Source organism: Quercus suber, unplaced genomic scaffold (assembly GCF_002906115.3).
Source record: "Quercus suber isolate HL8 unplaced genomic scaffold, Cork oak 2.0 scaffold_242, whole genome shotgun sequence".
Lineage (NCBI taxonomy): Eukaryota > Viridiplantae > Streptophyta > Magnoliopsida > Fagales > Fagaceae > Quercus > Quercus suber.
In genome coordinates this window covers 393,004-411,968 of record NW_027069699.1, presented here as the reverse complement: position 1 = coordinate 411,968, position 18,965 = coordinate 393,004, and the positions used below count along the sequence as shown (strand labels likewise).

Below are 18,965 nucleotides of genomic sequence, written 5' to 3'. Positions count from 1 at the left end.
TGAAGGAGGAAGAGATGTGCCAAAGTCATGATCAGGTCTACCAGCAGCCTCAGGGTCCCTGAGGCTTAATTTGGCCCTTCTTTCCTTTGCCTTTGCCTGGTTTTGGAGGCAATACTCCTCCTGGTTTACAACCTTTTGGAGGCATTCCTGGCTTAGGTCCTCTAAACTTTCCTACTTTTTGCATTTCCTCCTCCTCCCTCTGCTCCTAAATATGGTATTGGAGGCCCTCAAGCTCATACTGAATTCAAAGAAATGGCCCAAGCCAAATCTCCTAAATTGACCAAATGTGGTTGGGAGCTACCATGCATGTTTCTAAGGCGTTTAATGGTGTGGGGGGTGGGGAGGGGGGATAAACAAGAATTAGCTTTATTGAAATCATACTGGAAACCAGCAGCTATTTACAACCTAGGCAGACAATACGAGGATGACAACACAGCTAGATAATGAGCCACATTTGAGATACAATTCTAAGTTTTGATTTCTAACAAGAACAGTCCAATACAAAGAAATTAATCATCCATCTATCAAGGTGTATTCAATTTTGTAGTGGTTTCCCTTACTCTATAAGCCAGAGGTAATAATAAATTCTCTTATATAGATAAAATTATGTTATTTATATCCTATTTGATATCTAATTTCAAACACACACGAATTTTATTTTTAAAAAATTGAGAACAAGAAACAAGAATAAACTTTGAGAACCATAAAAAAAATTGATAAATTGATGAGTATGCTGATAAGATAGAAATTAAATTTGAGAAGATAAATAAAACCAAGCAATTTGATATAAAATTGCACATACAATTTGACACTATCGGAATTACATAACATTATGTTATACTCACCAAAATTACATTAAAAAAAGAAGAAGATGAAGATGATTTTCAAATCATAATTGTTCTTTATTCTCTTAGATAATTATATTAACGCCCAAACATAGATACATAGTTCCTACACTTTTATAATTTTATAAAAAAAATTATTCTTACAACGGAATTTAGTAAATTAACTAAGAAAAATTAAACAAAAAATATAATTTTCAATCCTCAAGCTTTAGTAATTTATGGTCAAAAAATAAAATCATTGATAAAATTGATCCAATTTTTTTTTTCTTTTTATTGATATTAATTATTAAGAGAGAGAAGGAATGGGGTGAGAACCCTTACCCCCATAGGTGGAGGGGAGGGGGGCCAATTGCGCCCCTTAGGACATTAGTTAATAATCCATTTAAATAAAGTTTTTATAGAAAAAAAAATAATTAATATTTTGACAGCTTTTTTCATTTTTCATAAAAATGGTGTCAAAATTTTCATAAAATGAATTGTTAACTAATGTCCTAAGGACACTTGTTAATATGACCCAAAATATATAAGTAAATCTCTTTAGCAAAATATTTTTGTTGTTTTAAAAAAATAAAGTCATATGGATTTATATAGAGAGTTAAAGCTATCTGAATATAATGATACATTTAACTTGACCCTTTTTAAGAAAATTTTCTGACTCCACCACTGCTTACCCCCACCTACATTGCTATTTAGAAGAGGAGTTGACAATATTTTGTGAAGTCTTGAAGGTGCCCCCATCTAGTACAAGTACAACTTTCCTTATTTACGTTTGAGCAAGTTACGAGCATTCATATCTAGTTTCTACAATAAATTCAGTTTTAGCATCTTAAAAATTATTTTATCATTTATACCATATCATTTTATAGCATACTTAACATCCCAATTTTTATTTTCTTATTCAATTCATTAAAATAATATAATCCAATAAAGTAATAAATAGAGAGAGAAAAGAGATAATAAAATATAATAAAAACTTATACAGGCTTGCTACAGTGCCATCATACATTTAAGTGGCACTATAGCAAAATTGCAAATTTTTTTTGCAATTGCAAGACCGGGTAAATGGGGGGTTTTTGGGGCTCTGATGCTAAATCCGCTATTCTCTCTATACAATGCAGTCAATACTTCACCTGCTTCCCAATAGTTTTTATTTTTATTGTTCTTCGCACTTTAAAGCTCAAGGACAAACTATGACTAGGCTAAGGGGGGGTCATGTCCCCTGGAAATTTAAAAAATATTTAAAGAAGATATACTAATCGATCATACTAAAAGTTTTTGGACAAAATGTATATACCTGCTCCCTCCAAAATTGAAAACAAGCCCCAAAACTTTTCTTAAGGTTAGTCCAAAATACTTGAAAATTAAAGTGTTCATTAGCTCATATCTATGGTCTATGGTCCCACTCAAAAACAAACAAAAATCCATTATTACCAATAAAACAAAAACAAATCCCTTATGCCTTATATTAAAAAAATAAAAATGCTAAAAAGAGGAAATGATTTTATGCCTCTCGAATATGCTTTTTCTATAACACTTTAAATTTGTTTGGATACCGCTTATTATTAAAAACTGAAAATTGAAAATACCGTAGAAAAATAATTTTTAAATGTGTAAATAGTGCCATGAGATCTAGTTTTAAAGTTGATTTTATTGAAATCCGTACTTGTGGGTCTTATAAATAGTGCACAGGATTCACAAAAAAAAAGGCAGACTCTCCATGTAACACTATCCAAACCCAGCTTTTGATTGTTTGTTTTTTTAGGACCAAACTTTTTTTTTTTTTTTTAAACCTAAATTGTGCTATCATGTTATCTACCTCCACTGAAAAGATTGTTAAGGGGCATGTTCTCCCCTCCGCCACCATTAGTAAAATGACTTTACAATTATAAGTTACAATATCTGTTACAGTTATTTTATTTTTCTTTTATATAGGTAGAGATTTAACCCAAAATCTTTTATTTAACCATCAGAGACTTTTTAAGTTAAGTTAATTAGTACTCACATAATGATTGAATCATTGATTAAGTAACCATGTAGTAGAGTTGCTTATTGTTAAATCATTTTTGGATCTTCAAGAAGCATATGAATTTTTTTCAGAATTGATGAAATTTGATTGTTTCTAAACAAGTTTTATTGACAAGAGATCACAAATCAAGAAAAACTACTTAAAAAAGAAGAAGAAGAAAATTCACCATTATGAGCATAAAGTAATTTGACATCTAGATTTCTTCTTCTCTTTTCTTCTTATTTCTTTATTTCTTTTTGGAAATATGCCTATGACTAATAAAATCAATAGCCTAATCATCTGTTTATTATACCTGTAGAATTAGATTTTTTTTTCCCACAATAATTGGGTATACTTAGGGCGCGATATTGATAATTGTGGTAGAGATTAGGGGTTTATTCGTCATTAGGAACGAGGACTAGTGTAACAAAATGATGCACTTTGAATATAAAATAAAAAGACAGTCCATGAATCTAATTATTGGATTAGAATACACTATAATAAGTTGAGAGACTCAAAATTTTATTATTGACTATTTTTCACAACTTCTGAGATGGTTTAGTATAATTATGCTAATAAAATTTTGTCTCATTAATGAGCCCATATTAAGGTAATGTTGTTCATTCACAATTGATCTTCAACGCTATAATCAATAAATATCTTCTTTTTCCTTTTTTTTTTATATATATATATATATATAGAAAAATAATCAAATTTGGCCCACATGCCAATTTTTATGTCAGTTGAACTTTATTTACTATTCAATCCATAAACTTAAGTTATATGTGTTATTTTAAAATACAAAATTTTAAATTTAAACAATTGATTGATTATATGGATATTAATTTTTGATCATTTGAAATTTTGCAAGTATGGAGAATATATATAGATAATGTAATCCAATGATGTATTTTCAAAATACGAATTCAATAATAAGTTATTGGGTGGTGTGACACTGTTTATATTCAAGTTACACTAGGTGTAAGTTTAAATAATTTTACACTACTCAATACTTTTCATTAGATGTAAACTTTGACAAATCAACTATTGAAATACATTTTCTTTATATATTTTTTATATGCTTACAAATTTTTAAGCTGATAAAAAAAAATCAATAGATATGTTATCGATCAAATGTTTAAATTTCAAGCTCTTGTAGTTTAAAATTACGCATAAAAAATGAATTTATTAACTAAATAGTAAATAATATCCTATTTTCACAAAATTTGACATACGTGTTAAGAACATATAAGGTAGTTGTGGGGCCTGTTACCTAAAAAAGGTATGGTAGCCCTCAGAATTGGGCCCAGGGCCCAAAGGCCCGATCCGAGGATACGCGTATGTCCGAGGACAGCTCACGTGTACAAAGGAAACAAGAGGAGAAACGAAGTATATAAGGTAGAAACGAAGAAAGCGAAAGGGGACTTCTGACCAGAAAGAAAAGAGAGAAGAGAGAGAGAGAGAAGAACAGACCAATTGAAAGAGGGCCGAGGAGAGTTTTTCCTGATAGAGCGAATCAATAGTATCCCTTTTTACTCGATGAGTAGAACCCTTCCTGCAAACAGTACTAGTTCTTGAGCCCATACTCTATAAATTTATTGTTTGGGCTTATTGGGCTGAAAACCCAGCACTCAATTCAAATTGGGTCCTTACAGTAGTGTTTAAGTTATACTTGATGTAATTTTAAGAAATGTTATACTACTTAAAATTTTACTATCGATCTAAAAGCCCATATTTTAAGAATAATTTTAAATACAAAAATTGAAATTTAAAATTCGATCAATGACAAAGTTATTGATTTATAATCACCTTGAAATTTCACAAGCATATAAAGTATAATAAGAAAAATCTAATTCAACAATAAATTTATTAAAATTCACATTTAATCAAAATAATATTAAGTTGTATAAAATTTTTTAAAGTTATATTAAGTATAACTTGAACCTAACTCAAATATACATAAAATTTATGATATTTTATATATAATAATAATTTTTATAAAAAAATATTTTTTCTATGGAAAATATTTTATTTTATTGATAAAATGAAAATAGTTGTTGTAGGATATAGTTTGATTTATATAATTAAAAAAAGATATCTTGCTAAAATCTTATAATTAGTCGATACATTTTTATTATTTTCAAGTTTCAACTTCAGCAGATATTCCTATAAAAAAAAAACAAAAAAAACTTCAGCAGATATTTATAGATTTGATATATCCACATCACCCAATTGTAATTAAGGAATTATTAAAAAAAAAAGGCTAAAATGTAAAACTGACTATCTAACTTTCTTTAGATTTCATTTCAGTCTTTTAACATTACTTTTGTTCATTTTAGTCCTCTAAATTTCAAATTTATTTAATTAAGATATTTTTGTTAAAATTTTTTGAACAAAAAAACCTGAAAAATATTTTTCAATCATTAGTTGAATTTTTTTAATTTAAAAATTTGAAGAAAAATTTATAAAATTGAAAAATTAACCACAACATATAACAAAAGTTGATGAAAAAGTCCTAATTGAATAAGTTTAGCATTTTACTCAAAAAAATAAATAAAAAAGGTGTATTTTTTTTTTAACATTATATATATATATATATATATATATTCAGACACGCGAAATCGCCATCCCAAAAATAGCGCGAAGATTTGGCGGTCCTTCGAAAACATTCAAAATTTTCACTGAAAACATTTCCAAACTTGTAACTTCTTCTTCTTCTTTCAAAATTCAAAACCAAAATATTCACAACTTTACAATCTCTCTCTCTCTCTCTCTCTCTCTCTCTCTCTCTCACAGATCTGATTGTTTTGGAGCTACAGAACACAGAAAGAAAAAGCTCCACAATTTTCCTTCGTATTCCTACTAATCTCAGGTACTTCTCAATTTCAAAACTCTTCTCTTTAATTTCTAGCAAATGCTTTTCTCTCTCTCTCTCTCGGTTTGTTTCTGAATCTTAATTAACAATTAGCACAGGTTTATTATACATTCACCAATAAATCGCTTAATTAGCTTCTCCTTTATGTTCAACGAATTGGGTTCTCAGTAAAAATTTCTTATTAAAATCTTTGTTCTCATATAGAAATTCGTAGACACAATTGAATAATTATGTGAAAAGTAGCAGAAACAACTTGTGGGTGTTTTGTTCTCATTTGGGTTTTCGTGCTTTTGTTTTGCTTGAAATTCATAGGTTGCAGGTGTTTCTTTATGAAAATCTACCATTTCCTCTGAAACTCATGGACCCACTTGAGCAATTATGTGATTATAGCCGAAAACAGCTTCAAATCTGTGTACCCAATTGAGTAATTTTGTAAAAAAAAAAAAAAAAATAAAATTTTGGGTACAGAAAGTGTTGGGTTTTGCTTCAAATCTGTATACCAAATTGAGTGATTATGGTGAGGGAGCAAAGGGTTGATTTGTTTTACTCAAAGCTTCGCGAATCGGTGACGGCTTCTTCATACTCTCCTTTGCTTATATTCCCATCAACCTCTGATGTGGACTCACTCTGTGCCCTCAAGATTGTTTTCCATGTCCTTGAGTCTGATTCAATCCGGTATGCTTGTTACCCGGTCTCGTCGTTTCAGGAGATTCACAAGTATGCCGGGCCTAATCTGTGTTCGTCTGATGAGCCCATCTCAATACTTTTGATCAATTGGGGGTGCCATAGGGACTTAAGGAAGATCCTGAATTTAGGCCCCGTGGCGCGTGTTTTTGTGGTGGATAGTCATAGGCCGATTCATTTGCATAATTTGAGTGATCAGAATGATAGGGTGGTTGTGCTTTATACTCAGGATGATGAGCACCAGGCTGATTTGGCTTATGATTTTGATGTTTCGGCTTTGGCGAGTGCGAGTGATTTGAATAGTGATGATGAGGTTGATGAGTTGGATAGTGAAGATGAGGATGATAGTGACAGTGAGGAAGAGGAGGGTGGGAGTGGATCGAGGAAGCGGAGGAAGGTTTCTGGAGAAAATGAGGAAGATCCAGTTCAGCTTTTTGGGAAGCTCAAGAAAGAGTATTATCATATGGGTACTTTTCATGGAAAGCCTTCTGGGTGTTTGATGTATGATTTGTCGCATTCTTTGAGGAAGAACACGAATGAGTTGCTTTGGTTGGCTTGTGTTTCATTGACGGATCAGTTTGTTCATGAAAGGTTAACTGATGAGAGGTACCAAGCTGGGGTTATGGAGCTCGAGCAGCATATCAACAGCTCGGGGAATTTGGAAGCAGTGAATTCGGTGACCCTCAAAGATGGGACAAAGATTCGAGCTCCCAATGCGTCTAGAATTGCATATGAAGATGAACCAAGACTAATGTTGTTACAAGAGTGGACTTTGTTTGATTCAATGTTGTGCTCTTCGTACATTGCTACTAAGTTGAAAACATGGAGTGATAATGGCATGAAAAAGCTCAAGCTGCTTCTAGCCCGTATGGGATTTGCACTTGTTGATTGCCAACAGAAGTTTCAGTACATGAATCTTGAAGTGAAGCGGAAGATGAAGGATGAGTTTGAACGGTTTTTACCTGAGTATGGACTTACTGATTTCTACTACAGGAGTTTCTTGCGGTTGCATGGTTATCGCTCAAGGGTGTCAGCAGCGGATGTAGTATATGGGGTTACTGCACTGCTTGAATCATTTGTCAAAACAGATGGCTCTTGTGCTTCAAAGCAGTTTGGTGTAGCTTATGATGCACTGTCCTTGGGTAACCTTGACAAGCTGAAAGCTGGAATGCAAAATGCAATCAATATTCAGAGGGCAATTCTTAGACAAGGAAGCACAGCAATAACTAAGACTGGTTGTATAAGAAGTGGAAGAAAGTTCCGGTGGTTAAAGCTTGAAGATTCAGTGGATACAAAGCTGCTGGGTTACCCCCAGGCGTTGACTAAATTTTGTTATTTTCTGATGGATGCCTTGCGAGAGAAGGGAGCAAGAATGAAGCCTTTGCTCTGTGCTTGCTTATCACAAGAGCCCAATAAGGTATTGGTTGTAGGAGTTTGTGGGAAGCCTCGACTTGGGGCAGTTCAAGGAAATGCATTTGGAATTGCATTTAGAAATGCAGCTGAGGAGATTGGATCGGAATTTTTCCACGAGCTGTTTGATTCTTCATGGATATTCTTGGATGCAGCTGCAGTTAATTCATTTATGGTCAGGTTGACAGAAAAACTCTGATGTACAATTATAAAGCATGTATGTCTAACACAACCCTTCAGCTTTGTTGAACATTTTCCTCTTTGTTTTATGTTATAGCATTTAAGATGATTTGTGTGACAAAATTTACTTCTGTTTTTAGCATGATTATTCTTTAACTGTTGACCAGCTGAGTTTTTCTGATATGTAATGTACTGCTTTCAGGCCCTTTTTGTGAATTTCTTCCATGTTGGCATATGATATCTTTCATTTACATATGGGTGCCTCAGTCTAGAAAAAGTGGTCTTCTGGACAATCTTATTCCATTAATTTTCTGATAATTAACTCTTTAAGTGCCATTGTGCAATGCTGAATATTTCACTTTTGTATGTTTTCATGTCTTTCCTGATTGAATTGTATTAAATATTCTGCCCAAAAACTTGAAATGAAATCAGTAAAACATTTGCTCGCCAGAAAGTGAATGAGATGTGCACTGAGTCATGCTAATAGAAGGTAATGATTGAGGAAATTTCCTGAAGCAGCACTTATGTTACACTACCATTTGCTTGGTGAAATTAATAATGATCAATATGAATGTTCAAAGGGTAACAGTAATCCGTCCTTCTCTCTCCCTCACACACGCATTTGTGTTGCTTTTGGTTACATGTCCAACAGTGTCAAAAGGGTAAGAATGGTAATTTCTTTGTTGCTTCTAGAAACACTTCCAATATTGTAAGGGTCTGTATTTGTTCTTGTGGTGGCTGTAAGAAAAGGATATACCATTGAAAAGAAAGACAAACATACAAAAGAATAGGGAGCTGAACCAAGAGCATTAGTAGTAACTACCTCAGAAAGACCTATTTGCATCAGGAACCTGTTGTAATAGAAGCCCATTTGGCAACAGAATCATCAACCGCTAAATTATAGTTTATGCTAACTCAGCAAAAAACAAAATGGTTGATTGGTTATCATTACTTGCAGAAGTGAACAGCACGTGAATGTCTGCAATAAGCTGAGAATCTCCCATGCCACTTGTAAGAGCTCTGGTTTTTAGTGTCCAACATAATCTTTTACTTTCCAATAGCTCTGGCAATTGCAATGGTTTTTAGTGTCAACATAGTCTATTACTTTCTTATTGCTTTGGCAATTGCAAGTAGAAACAATAGTTTTCTGGTAAGAGACTTTTTCTTCTTCTCTTTAAAGAATCAATATCATTACCCAAGTTTTAAAAATGTTGTGAAGATGCTTTTGCGCAGTCCAGAGAGAAAGTTAGTAGTGGTACTGTTATTGGGAAAATGCAATCCTAAGTAGTGGTACTGTTATTGGACATGTTTTGACTCTAGTTAATTTTAATGTATAATAGCTTCATTCTAACTTTCAGAGAAAAAAAAAACAGTTTTACTTGTTCATTTAATCATATATCTATATAATTGTATTGTATAAAGCAATATAACCGTGGAAGTAATTGCAGGTGTAGGAGTAAACATGCTTGGTGAACTTTAACATTTTCATTAATGAATTTTCAGGAAATATCCTCGCAACACTGTGTTTTGAACTTCTTTATATTAAGCATTAAGAGTATGGACACTAGTGTAGGTATTTTATTTATTCAGTCCATTAAGAAAAAGCAATACCTGATTTCATTGAAGTGAAAATAATCCAGTTCTGCCACTCCATTCCTGGTGTCAATTTTCAGCCAAGTGGCTTATAGATTTTGGCAGAAAAGAAGATCAAGTACCTGTCTCATATAGCAATAAATGGGGTGATTTAAGAGGGATGGGAAAGGAGGGAAAAAATAATAGGGGATTTTGCCATTTTGGGTGAGAGGGGTGTTTGATTAGAAAGGAAAATGGGAGATGGGATTTTGGTGAGAACCAGTTGTTTTCTCTTCAAGTCTACCCAAATCTTTGCCCCCTAAATTGGAGAGAAAATGGGGAGAGGAGAGGAGAGGGGGTTTGATGTGAAATTACTTATCTATCCCATTTCTTCTCTACTATGAGCACGCTTTTCCTCTCATAAATCAAACATTTGGTATTTTTTCTTACCCCAACAATACTTTTTTTTTATCCTTATAAAATATTTTTACAAAAAAATTGTAAAAGAAGCATGAGAGTAAATTTAAATAAATTGTATTTTCTATCATTTCATTTTATTCTAAATCAAACAAAGAAAAACAAGCGATTGCTAGTCAGCTTTCATTTTATTCAATATAATGGTAGGTACTAAGGCTCTGAAAGCTATCCAACTTGTGTTTCCTGGTCCCCCTTGGCAATAGTCTCGTTTATTATGTTATGCCTTGATGAGTGGGGGAGGTAGGCATCAAAGCTATCGGTTTCAAAGTTTAGTTCTAACGGGTGTTCGGAAAGGCTTGAAGCGGACAATACGACAGCGCAAAAGTTAGCTACTTTTTTTTAATATTTCTTTTCTGAAGTGTTTTTCCTCTTTTCACTTTTTCACATCAACCAAACACATATGAGGGTGTTTTTTTTTTTTTTGGTCTCTCACTTTTCCTTCTCCAACCAAACAAAGCATTAGTTTCCAAAGTTCAAGGGTGAAAATCCGTCTGGATGGGTTTCTAAGGCCAATTGATTCTTCATTACTACAATTTTGAAAAAAATAAAGTTCTTTAGTACTCAACACACAAGTACATCAAAAGACTCTCATGCCTGTTTCAGGATAAAGAAGAATGGGTTTAGTTCTAAAATGCAAAAGAAAAAGGGGTCTTCAGCAAATAGGATGCCTTTGTGAGGGCACTTTTGCTTAGATTTGGATCTACCGTTCATGATGACCCTATGGAATGCCTCACAAGGTTAAGATAGACTTCAAGTGTGGCTGTTAGTAAAGATCAATTTGAGGTATTTTTTCTTTTCTTTTCTTTTTTCTTTCTTTCTTTTCTTTTCTCAATTTGAGGTATTTTTTCTTTTCTTTTCTTTCTTTCTTTCTTTCTTTTCTTTTCTTTCTTTCTTTTTTTTTTTTTGGGAAGAGGGGTACTTTCAAATATGTTAGATTGTTTAGGCCCTTGTTGTTTGATTTTATTTTTACCTATTTAATACTAATCAATAATTAATCAATTTATGCTTTAGAGATTTAGATTAAATTAATCCTCGCACATAACCAATATTGCAGGAATCAATAACAGAAATATAAACGTGACAAAAATGTTTTTTTTTTTTGAGGGGGATTGTGACAACAATGTAGTTATGAAGGGAAACCTTTGATGAGAAAAATCATTCAGAGGTCTAACACTTACTCTCAATGGTAGAATCTACTAATGAAATTGAGGTTGAATATTATAGATAATATTTTAGATTATAAATAATGATTTAAGAAACCTATTTGAAATTCTTACAACACAAATTTAACTAAAATAAAATAAAAATAAAGGACTTCTATTATATAATAGACGATTATTGTAGGTGAAGAATTTGTTCCTCCCCACATCTAATTGTTGTCCTCCGCGGTGCCTGGCGCGGTGCGGTTTTTGCCCCTCGTCCCCGAGTGCAGGCAGCCAAGGGGGGTTTCATAGTCTCAGCCCCAAGCCTGGAATCCCACATCGGTTAGAGAGAGCGCCCCACTACCCTTTATAACGCTTCAGGAGCTTGGGTAGACATGGTGATGAGTGTACTCCATCACCATGTGATGGGTTCGAGCTGAAGCGTTATAAAGGGTAGTGGGGCGCTCTCTCTAACCGATGTGGGATTCCAGGCTTGGGGCTGAGACTATGAAACCCCCCTTGGCTGCCTGCACTCGGGGACGAGGGGCAAAAACCGCACCGCGCCAGGCACCGCGGAGGACAACAATTAGATGTGGGGAGGAACAAATTCTTCACCTACAATTATATATTATATAATATCCTAGATTATAAATAATAATTTATGGTTTCTATTCAAAATTTTACTGAAATAAATTTAACAAAAATATTAAAAAAAGAAAGAAATTTGATATCAAAAACACATAAGAAATTACATTATTTAATCCAATTTTTCTACGATCACATGACACAACTTTTACGTCAACTTAAAAAAGTGGTTAATTACGAGTCTTGGATAATTACTTTCATTGTTCTACAATGACTTCCAATTTTTTAAAACCATATCAAAATTATTAACAAAAGTGATGACATAAAATTGTAATCCAATCCTTGTCCTTAAAAAAAGTAAAAATTTCATTTTCCCCCTCCAAAATTCAGAAATGACGTTATTTATTTATTTATTTTTTCAAAATTACAGTTAGTAAACTTAGCAGACGGCCACCACCACTGCAAGTGATAGAAAGAAAAACACGATTTGTGCGTATACTCTCACTGTACACACAACACGTGTCCAAGTTACAGATCTAGGGCCACGTGGTCATCTCTTAGCCCACACCGACCACCCTGGTTCACACTTTAAACTTAGTCCCCTCTCTCTCTTTCTCTCTCTCTCTCTCTCTCTCCCTATAAATACCTCTCACATTTCTCAGACACACACCTCTCTCTCTCTCTAAAAAAAAAAATACAATTTAAAAAAAATTATAAATAGAAAAAAAAGTTTTAGTGTTTTTATTTATTTATTTATTTAACATTTCTGTTTTGGTTCTCAAAAAGTCGCAGAGTAAAGGTACGGTTTCTTATAGCGATTCCAAATTCGAATCTCTATTTTTTGTTTTTTGCTTTGATTTTAAGTTTCAATTAATCGGATAAGGTTTTTGATTCGATCGCATTGTGTTTAATTGATCAGGTTAGGGTTTTGTGTTTTATGGTTTTTTTTTTTAATTTTAATTTTTTTAAAACTTTGGATGCTTTTGTTTCGATTTGTGATGTATCTGTGTTTAGGGCTTTTCAATTTCGTGGTGAAATTTCGATTTTTTTTTTTTTTGGTTTCTTGGATTGTTGAATTTTCAGTGCTAATCTGAGCTTTTTGTATCTGGAAAATGTAAGGAAAATTTTGAATTTTTTTAAAGTGGAATCAAGAATTGGAAACTTTTACTGTTGACTTTGATTATTGCTTATTAAAAGAAAAAAAAAAGATTATATTTTGTCAAAAAAATATAATCTTTTTATACTTCAGTTTGATTTTGTTGACCTTCTTAGTGTTTTTTTTTTTTTTTTTGGGAGATTGTGGAAGCAAGAAAGTTTTTTTTTTTTTTTTTTTGGAGATTTTGGAAGCAAGAAAGTTCTGGGAAAAAGCTCAGAGTTTGGGCTGTTTTGGAAATTTTTTTTTTTTTTTGACGTTTGTATGTGAAATTGAATAAAGTTTGTGTTTTTAAAGTGTGTTGTTGGGTTATGGAGAAGTAGCAATGAGTTAGGAAAGATGGTTGTGTGATGTAGGCATAAATGTACAGATTAGGTGTTCGGAACTTTAGAAATAGTGACAGGACTACGTTTTAGTTGGGTTTTATGGGATCAATCGTGCATAATCGTGAAGGGGTTGATTTGGGATTTTGGAAAAGAAAAAGAGTCGTTAGTTATTTTATGGGGGTAAATAGTAAGTATATCGTGGTAGTATTGTTTGTCAAAAGGGTTAGGTTCATGTTACACTTGTTGGATTAATAGTTTGAAAACTGTATCATTGGATTGTAAGTTCTATTTGTTTGTAATATGTACATAGAATTTCATGTCAATCGAATATGGTTTTCTAATCAATTCGTAATCTAATTTTCTATTTATAGCCGATGAAATAGTTATCGATCTTTGATCATCATCTTCAAACATTGAAGGTATATGGAGAATGTAATCAAATGATGGATTTGTCAAAAAACTTATTTAAAGCAAAGTTATTAAGTGGCTCAATAACAATTGGGGTGTAATTTGAACTCAACTTATGCCAAATATTTGGTCAAAGCTTTAAACATAGATATAGGCATTCTGGGGACATGGGTTTTATTTTCCAACGTTGACGTAGGGTTTTCTGCTGGAAGAGATGCAAATTATAATTTGTAGCCTTGAGGGAATGGCTATACTGCTTTTATGAATTCATAATAGCAAACATGTTTCTAGTATGTACATTCCAGAAAAAGATGATATTTTTCTTCTGCTTTAGGTTTTCTGGGTTGTGGAGCTTGGATAGAAACGTATCGTTTTATCATGAGCACTCGGGCGGCCAAGGGGACTCATGTAAGAGGGTATCGTCGGAGGAAGGCAGGACTGGATTTAGACCTCAACAGTGCACCACCTAGTGAGAATCGGGACCAGGAGGGGACTTCGACTCAAGTGGGGCATAATGAAACTCAAGCTGGTCAAGTGGGTCAGTCTGTACCACCTGCTACTATTGATGTGGAAGCCATTGATGATGATGTTATTGAATCCTCCCCCACGGCTTTTGCTCAAGTATGCCTCTTTGGTTTTGTGTCATTTGTTTACATTTTGTTTTATTATTTATTTATTTTTTTAGTATTTGTGGTTCAATAGTTTTTCAACTAATCTTGCTAACTCTGTAATTTTTCTTGTTAGGCCAAAAACAATTCCAGAAGGAACCATTTGAGGACTGTTGTGGATGTAGAATTAGGTAACCTTAATTCTGTTATTTTTGCTCTTTCATAGTTGGAGGCTTATGGATATTCTGTCATTCTGTTGTGCAATATAGTACTTAGTGTTGTATATTTTTCCCACAATCAGTCGTCCCAAGTTGAAACAAGGAAGAGGGTTGTGACACGTTGATGATCAATGTAAAATTTAGTCACTTTTTTTATGAATCTATCTGTTAGATAGAAGTTGGGCTGTCCCCTACTGGCTAATCTCAATTGGTCTATTGATGATCTTGTCCATAGCTGATATCCTGAAGGTTTTGGCCTAAGATGTTATTGTTCTATTTTTCCCTTGAAAGTATGCTCTTTATATATATAATAATGCCTTTGCCATGACAGGATTGACTTTCTGTAGGACAAAAAGAAAACAGAATCTTTCTTTCTGTCTTGCCCTTTCCTTTATCATAGTTATAAAAGAAGAAAATAGCTAAAAGGGGAGCTGAATATACAAAGAGGGTATCAGTAGTTGGATTTAATGTACACTTTAGAGAGATGAGCCTTTTCATCACCATTCTTCCGTGTATATGCATTGTGTGTTTTTGTTTTGAGTCACTACTTCTTTCTGTTGTACCATTGACGGAACTTATTTATTTCAAATTGAGCAACTTATGAGAAGTAAGGGTAGAATCCTGGGGTTTCCTTATTTCTTGTGTGCTTTTGGTGGGAGAGAAGCATTATGTTTTGAGTTACTGAAATGATCAATGTTATATTTGACTACCCTATATAATTTAGAAAACATGTTTGATTAATTCTTTATTTATATTTGAGTGGCCTTGTTTTTGAGGATTCTATCTTTAAATAGCCTTTGATACCAAATGAGCTGGACCTTCTATAAATTTATAGTTGCCCCATTCTGTCTCTATGTTTTTGCTGCCAAATTGGCTATTGGTCATTTTGTTCTAAGCTGCATCCATATATTTATTTGGTATTTCAAGTGTTACATCTTTTTCTCTCTCACTCTCTCTCTTGGATCACTACAGAAGAAAGGACTAGGGTTTCCCAGAATAATCGCAAGCGTAGAAGAGCTCCACCGGACCCAGCAATTGTCAATAGTGACGATTTCATTAATTTGGAAAGCAGTGGCAGCTCTACGGTAATAGCAATCCTTCATGTTATATGTTATATTATTTTATCATCATTTGATTAATTATTAATTTAATGTTTTTGGGTTGACTGTAATGGTTTATGTTTCCGTTTTTATATCTCTGTTCCTGTATTTGCTGAAACTTTTATCCTCATCTCTATAATGAAGACATATCTACATGTTCCTTTTTTTTTTTTTTGAAGAATAAAACTAATGGCTTAAGTAATATAACTGAAGTTGCCATTGCCGTAAAAATTCTTGAGTTAAAATACATGTAGTGTATGGCTTTCAGGTCCATTAAACTGGTAATAAATTCAAGGAGTAAAAAGTGGTTAGTATCGCAGAAATGGTTTTTGTTACAACGAAGTTCAATGCCTGTCTTTTACAAGAATGTGTTTGGTTAGTTGGGTCTGCATCTAAATATTCTTGATTTTGACCTGATCTAAGCTTTTGTTTCATGAGACATTGCAACTGTAAGGTACACGTCCTTTGCAACTTTGGAACTAATTTAATGCAGTGCATCTTGGTGTATGCTTCATAACTTACAAATAAGCCTATGAAAGTTGAATATGCATCTCTTTTTATCATACACATCTGGAATGTGTGCTGGCACCTATACCATCTAGCTACCATTTGATGCCATGTTTGACATGGTTGATGGCACAGATGCAGTAAGTGATCTCCACATTGTTAATAAAATTTCTGTTTTAAGTTGATTTCAAAAGCCATTCCAGATTGAGTTCATGATGCATCCATTTTCTTCTTGGAATGCTAGACACTAGGTATGAGCCATTCAATATAATACTTTATTGGACTTTCAAGTTATATTGTGGACAAGAAATTGATTTGTTTAGAGTTGCATTGCTAAATAGTTGACACAGAATTGATGTGCTCTGTGTCTGTCTGTTAGGGATTAAAGTTTGACTCTAATATTTTATTTGCAGAGAGAGAGTGTGCTAAAGCCGCCTCGACCACCACCAAAGGAGCCTACTTTTAGCTGTCCAATTTGCATGGGCGCATTAGTTGAGGAAATGTCGACAAGGTGTGGTCACATATTCTGCAAGACGTGTATTAAGACTGCAATAAGTGCGCAGAGTAAATGCCCCACCTGTAGGAAACATATCACAGTGAAAGAACTCATTAGAGTCTTCCTACCTTCAACCAGTTTGAGTTGAGGCTGAGGCTTTAGATTATGTAAGTTTTCTCAGGTGCAATCTCTTTGAATTTATAGTACTACCAAATTAGGACATTGCGGGGAATGTGTATGTTTATGGCACCATATGTATTGTTAGTACTGCCATGCACACTAGAAAGGAAATATAATATAGTGAACATCAAATTATGTTTAAAATCCATTCAGGAAAAGAAATGAGATCTTGTGAAAATCAAATTGCTTTAGGTGTCTTAGTGCACAATCAAATGTCGACTTTTAAAGAAAGCAAGATAGTGTAAAATTTTATTTGAATTTTTTTAGGGTGCTGAATTAACTTGCAATTGTATGATTTACCACAAGAATTGATGATTCAGCGTAGTTACATTATTTCAAAAGATGGTTTTAATAGGTGATGAATAAGCTATAAGGATGATAATCTCAAAAACTGCTAGAACAATGGCCAGGCCTTAATTTCAAAATTTTGGTGTCAGCTATGGATTCTCAATAGACTAGTCAGGGTTCAAGTCACATATTTATCCGAAATCATATTATTTGTGACTTCCCTAATTAACATGTCATTTATTACTAATATTATTTAGGTCTTTCTTTACATTTTCCCATTCCTTGGCATGGATCAATTCACTTCTCGTTGGGGCATGAATCCCATTCCCCAGCATGTGACCAAACTATCCCTAGTAAATATACTTCATTTTTTCATCAATAGGGGTCACCCCTATCTATAAGCGAACTTCCTCTTTACCTGTATTTCCACTTATCCACCACTTTTCATTTCAGTTATAACTACACTCATTTTGTGAACATGTTATGGCCAGATTGGAAATATAAAGCATGTATTTAGTACATGTATGGTGTGGTTTTGTGCACAGCCAAATATTGGCTTTTAAACAAAGGGGGGAATGATTTAAATTTATTTGAATTTTTTTAGGATGCTAAATCACTTCCAAATATAATTACTAAGTGTATGATTTACCCCAAGAACTGATGCCTTAGTGTAGTAGTGCCATTGTGCCAAAAGGTTATTTCAGTATGTAGGTGATAGCTTGATGGGTGATGAAAATGGAAACTTTTAAAAGGTTTTTATTTATTTATTTGTTTTTTTTTCCTTATTGAATGAGCTAGATTTCAAAAAAGATTATGGTCTGGAGAAATATGCATGTATGTGCTCTGAAACAAAGTTTCACTTGAAAACACAGAAAGTAAATGATGTTTCAGCACGCATATAACCTATTTCTCCGTATTTTTCCCCCTGTTTAGGGGCTTAAGATGACATATAGTACCTTCTCAATCTCACTGATTAAGATTGGGAATTAGACGCATGTTCATCCAAAATTGCTGACATACAGTGTTTCTCCTTTGCCTTCAACAGGGTTTATACAAAATGCTTGGAGGGAAAGAGAAATGGAACAATTGTTTTGGCATGTTAGTAGACAATCTTTCATACTTCTGGAATTGTCTAAAAATATTGTGCAGTTCAAGCTAATTTTACTAATGACAATGGTGGGGTTTGGTTAAGAACAGGTTGGGTACTCTAGTTGGATAAACCCCTTATGTATGCTTATATATCTTTGTTGATGTCGTTAGATGTTTAAAATCTGGTACTGTATAAGCCGTCTTGTTTAGGTATTAATTGGAATTAGTGTTTGGAATGTCAGAGCGTCGTAGAGTAATATATATTAAGTTATATTTATATTTCTTCAAGTCTAGAGGAAACTAAATTGCCTTCTATTGATTTAGTTGTCAGTCTCAAAACAGTTTATATCCTACAATGAAGCAATACTGTGTATTATACCGCTCCCTTCCTTACCTCTCTCTTGGCCTCTATTTGTACTAGTTCCTAGAGCTATCTCCCATTTAATGCAAGTTAAGAATTTTTATCTTTTAGTCTAGGCCCTAGGTAGAGCAATGTGTTTGGGGTACCGGAAAAAGTTGTTGAGCAACTCCATTTGATTAAACTGGTCTCTTTGGATTGTTGATTAGATTTGTTTGCGAGAAGGGTAGTGTGAGGAAGATCGCATCTCTTTGGATCGTTGATTAGATTTGGTAGGTGTAATGTGTTGAAAAAGAGAAGGTAGCAAGTGTGAGGAAGATTGCATCCTCCCATGGTTGGATCTTAATGTCCGTGGACAAACTTTGGCATTCCCATATTCTACTTTGCAATGGCCGAATGGATTGAGGTGGCTTGGGTTGGGTGCCACTTGTATCTTTATGCAGTCCTGTTGAAGTTAGT

General features: G+C 33.4%; 2 protein-coding genes across 2 annotated transcripts; both read left to right on the top strand.

Annotated features, from left to right (window-relative positions):
- The first annotated feature begins 6,165 nt into the window (after nucleotides 1–6,165).
- LOC112004991 (uncharacterized) lies at nucleotides 6,166–8,224 on the top strand. Its single transcript, XM_024037234.2, has one exon. The coding sequence runs from the start codon at nucleotides 6,240–6,242 to the stop codon at nucleotides 8,016–8,018; it is 1,779 nt and encodes a 592-aa protein (XP_023893002.2). The 5' UTR covers nucleotides 6,166–6,239; the 3' UTR covers nucleotides 8,019–8,224.
- A 4,211-nt stretch (nucleotides 8,225–12,435) lies between these two features.
- LOC112004999 (uncharacterized) lies at nucleotides 12,436–18,384 on the top strand. The gene is made up of 6 exons (XM_065780618.1): nucleotides 12,436–12,574; nucleotides 13,997–14,283; nucleotides 14,407–14,461; nucleotides 15,461–15,573; nucleotides 16,509–16,758; nucleotides 18,105–18,384. The coding sequence occupies exons 2-5, from the start codon at nucleotides 14,041–14,043 to the stop codon at nucleotides 16,737–16,739; spliced, it is 642 nt and encodes a 213-aa protein (XP_065636690.1). The 5' UTR covers nucleotides 12,436–12,574; nucleotides 13,997–14,040; the 3' UTR covers nucleotides 16,740–16,758; nucleotides 18,105–18,384.
- Nucleotides 18,385–18,965: the final 581 nt, after the last annotated feature.

What these genes read in the sequence shown, in the direction of transcription:
- LOC112004991 (XM_024037234.2), top strand. Translation starts at nt 6,240, where the DNA reads ATGGTGAGGGAGCAAAGGGTTGATTTGTTTTACTCAAAGCTTCGCGAA.
- LOC112004999 (XM_065780618.1), top strand. Translation starts at nt 14,041, where the DNA reads ATGAGCACTCGGGCGGCCAAGGGGACTCATGTAAGAGGGTATCGTCGG. An exon ending in CCCCCACGGCTTTTGCTCAA is followed by an intron (nt 14,284 to 14,406) that starts GTATGCCTCTTT and finishes TTTTCTTGTTAG; the next exon opens with GCCAAAAACAATTCCAGAAG. An exon ending in AAAGCAGTGGCAGCTCTACG is followed by an intron (nt 15,574 to 16,508) that starts GTAATAGCAATC and finishes TTTTATTTGCAG; the next exon opens with AGAGAGAGTGTGCTAAAGCC.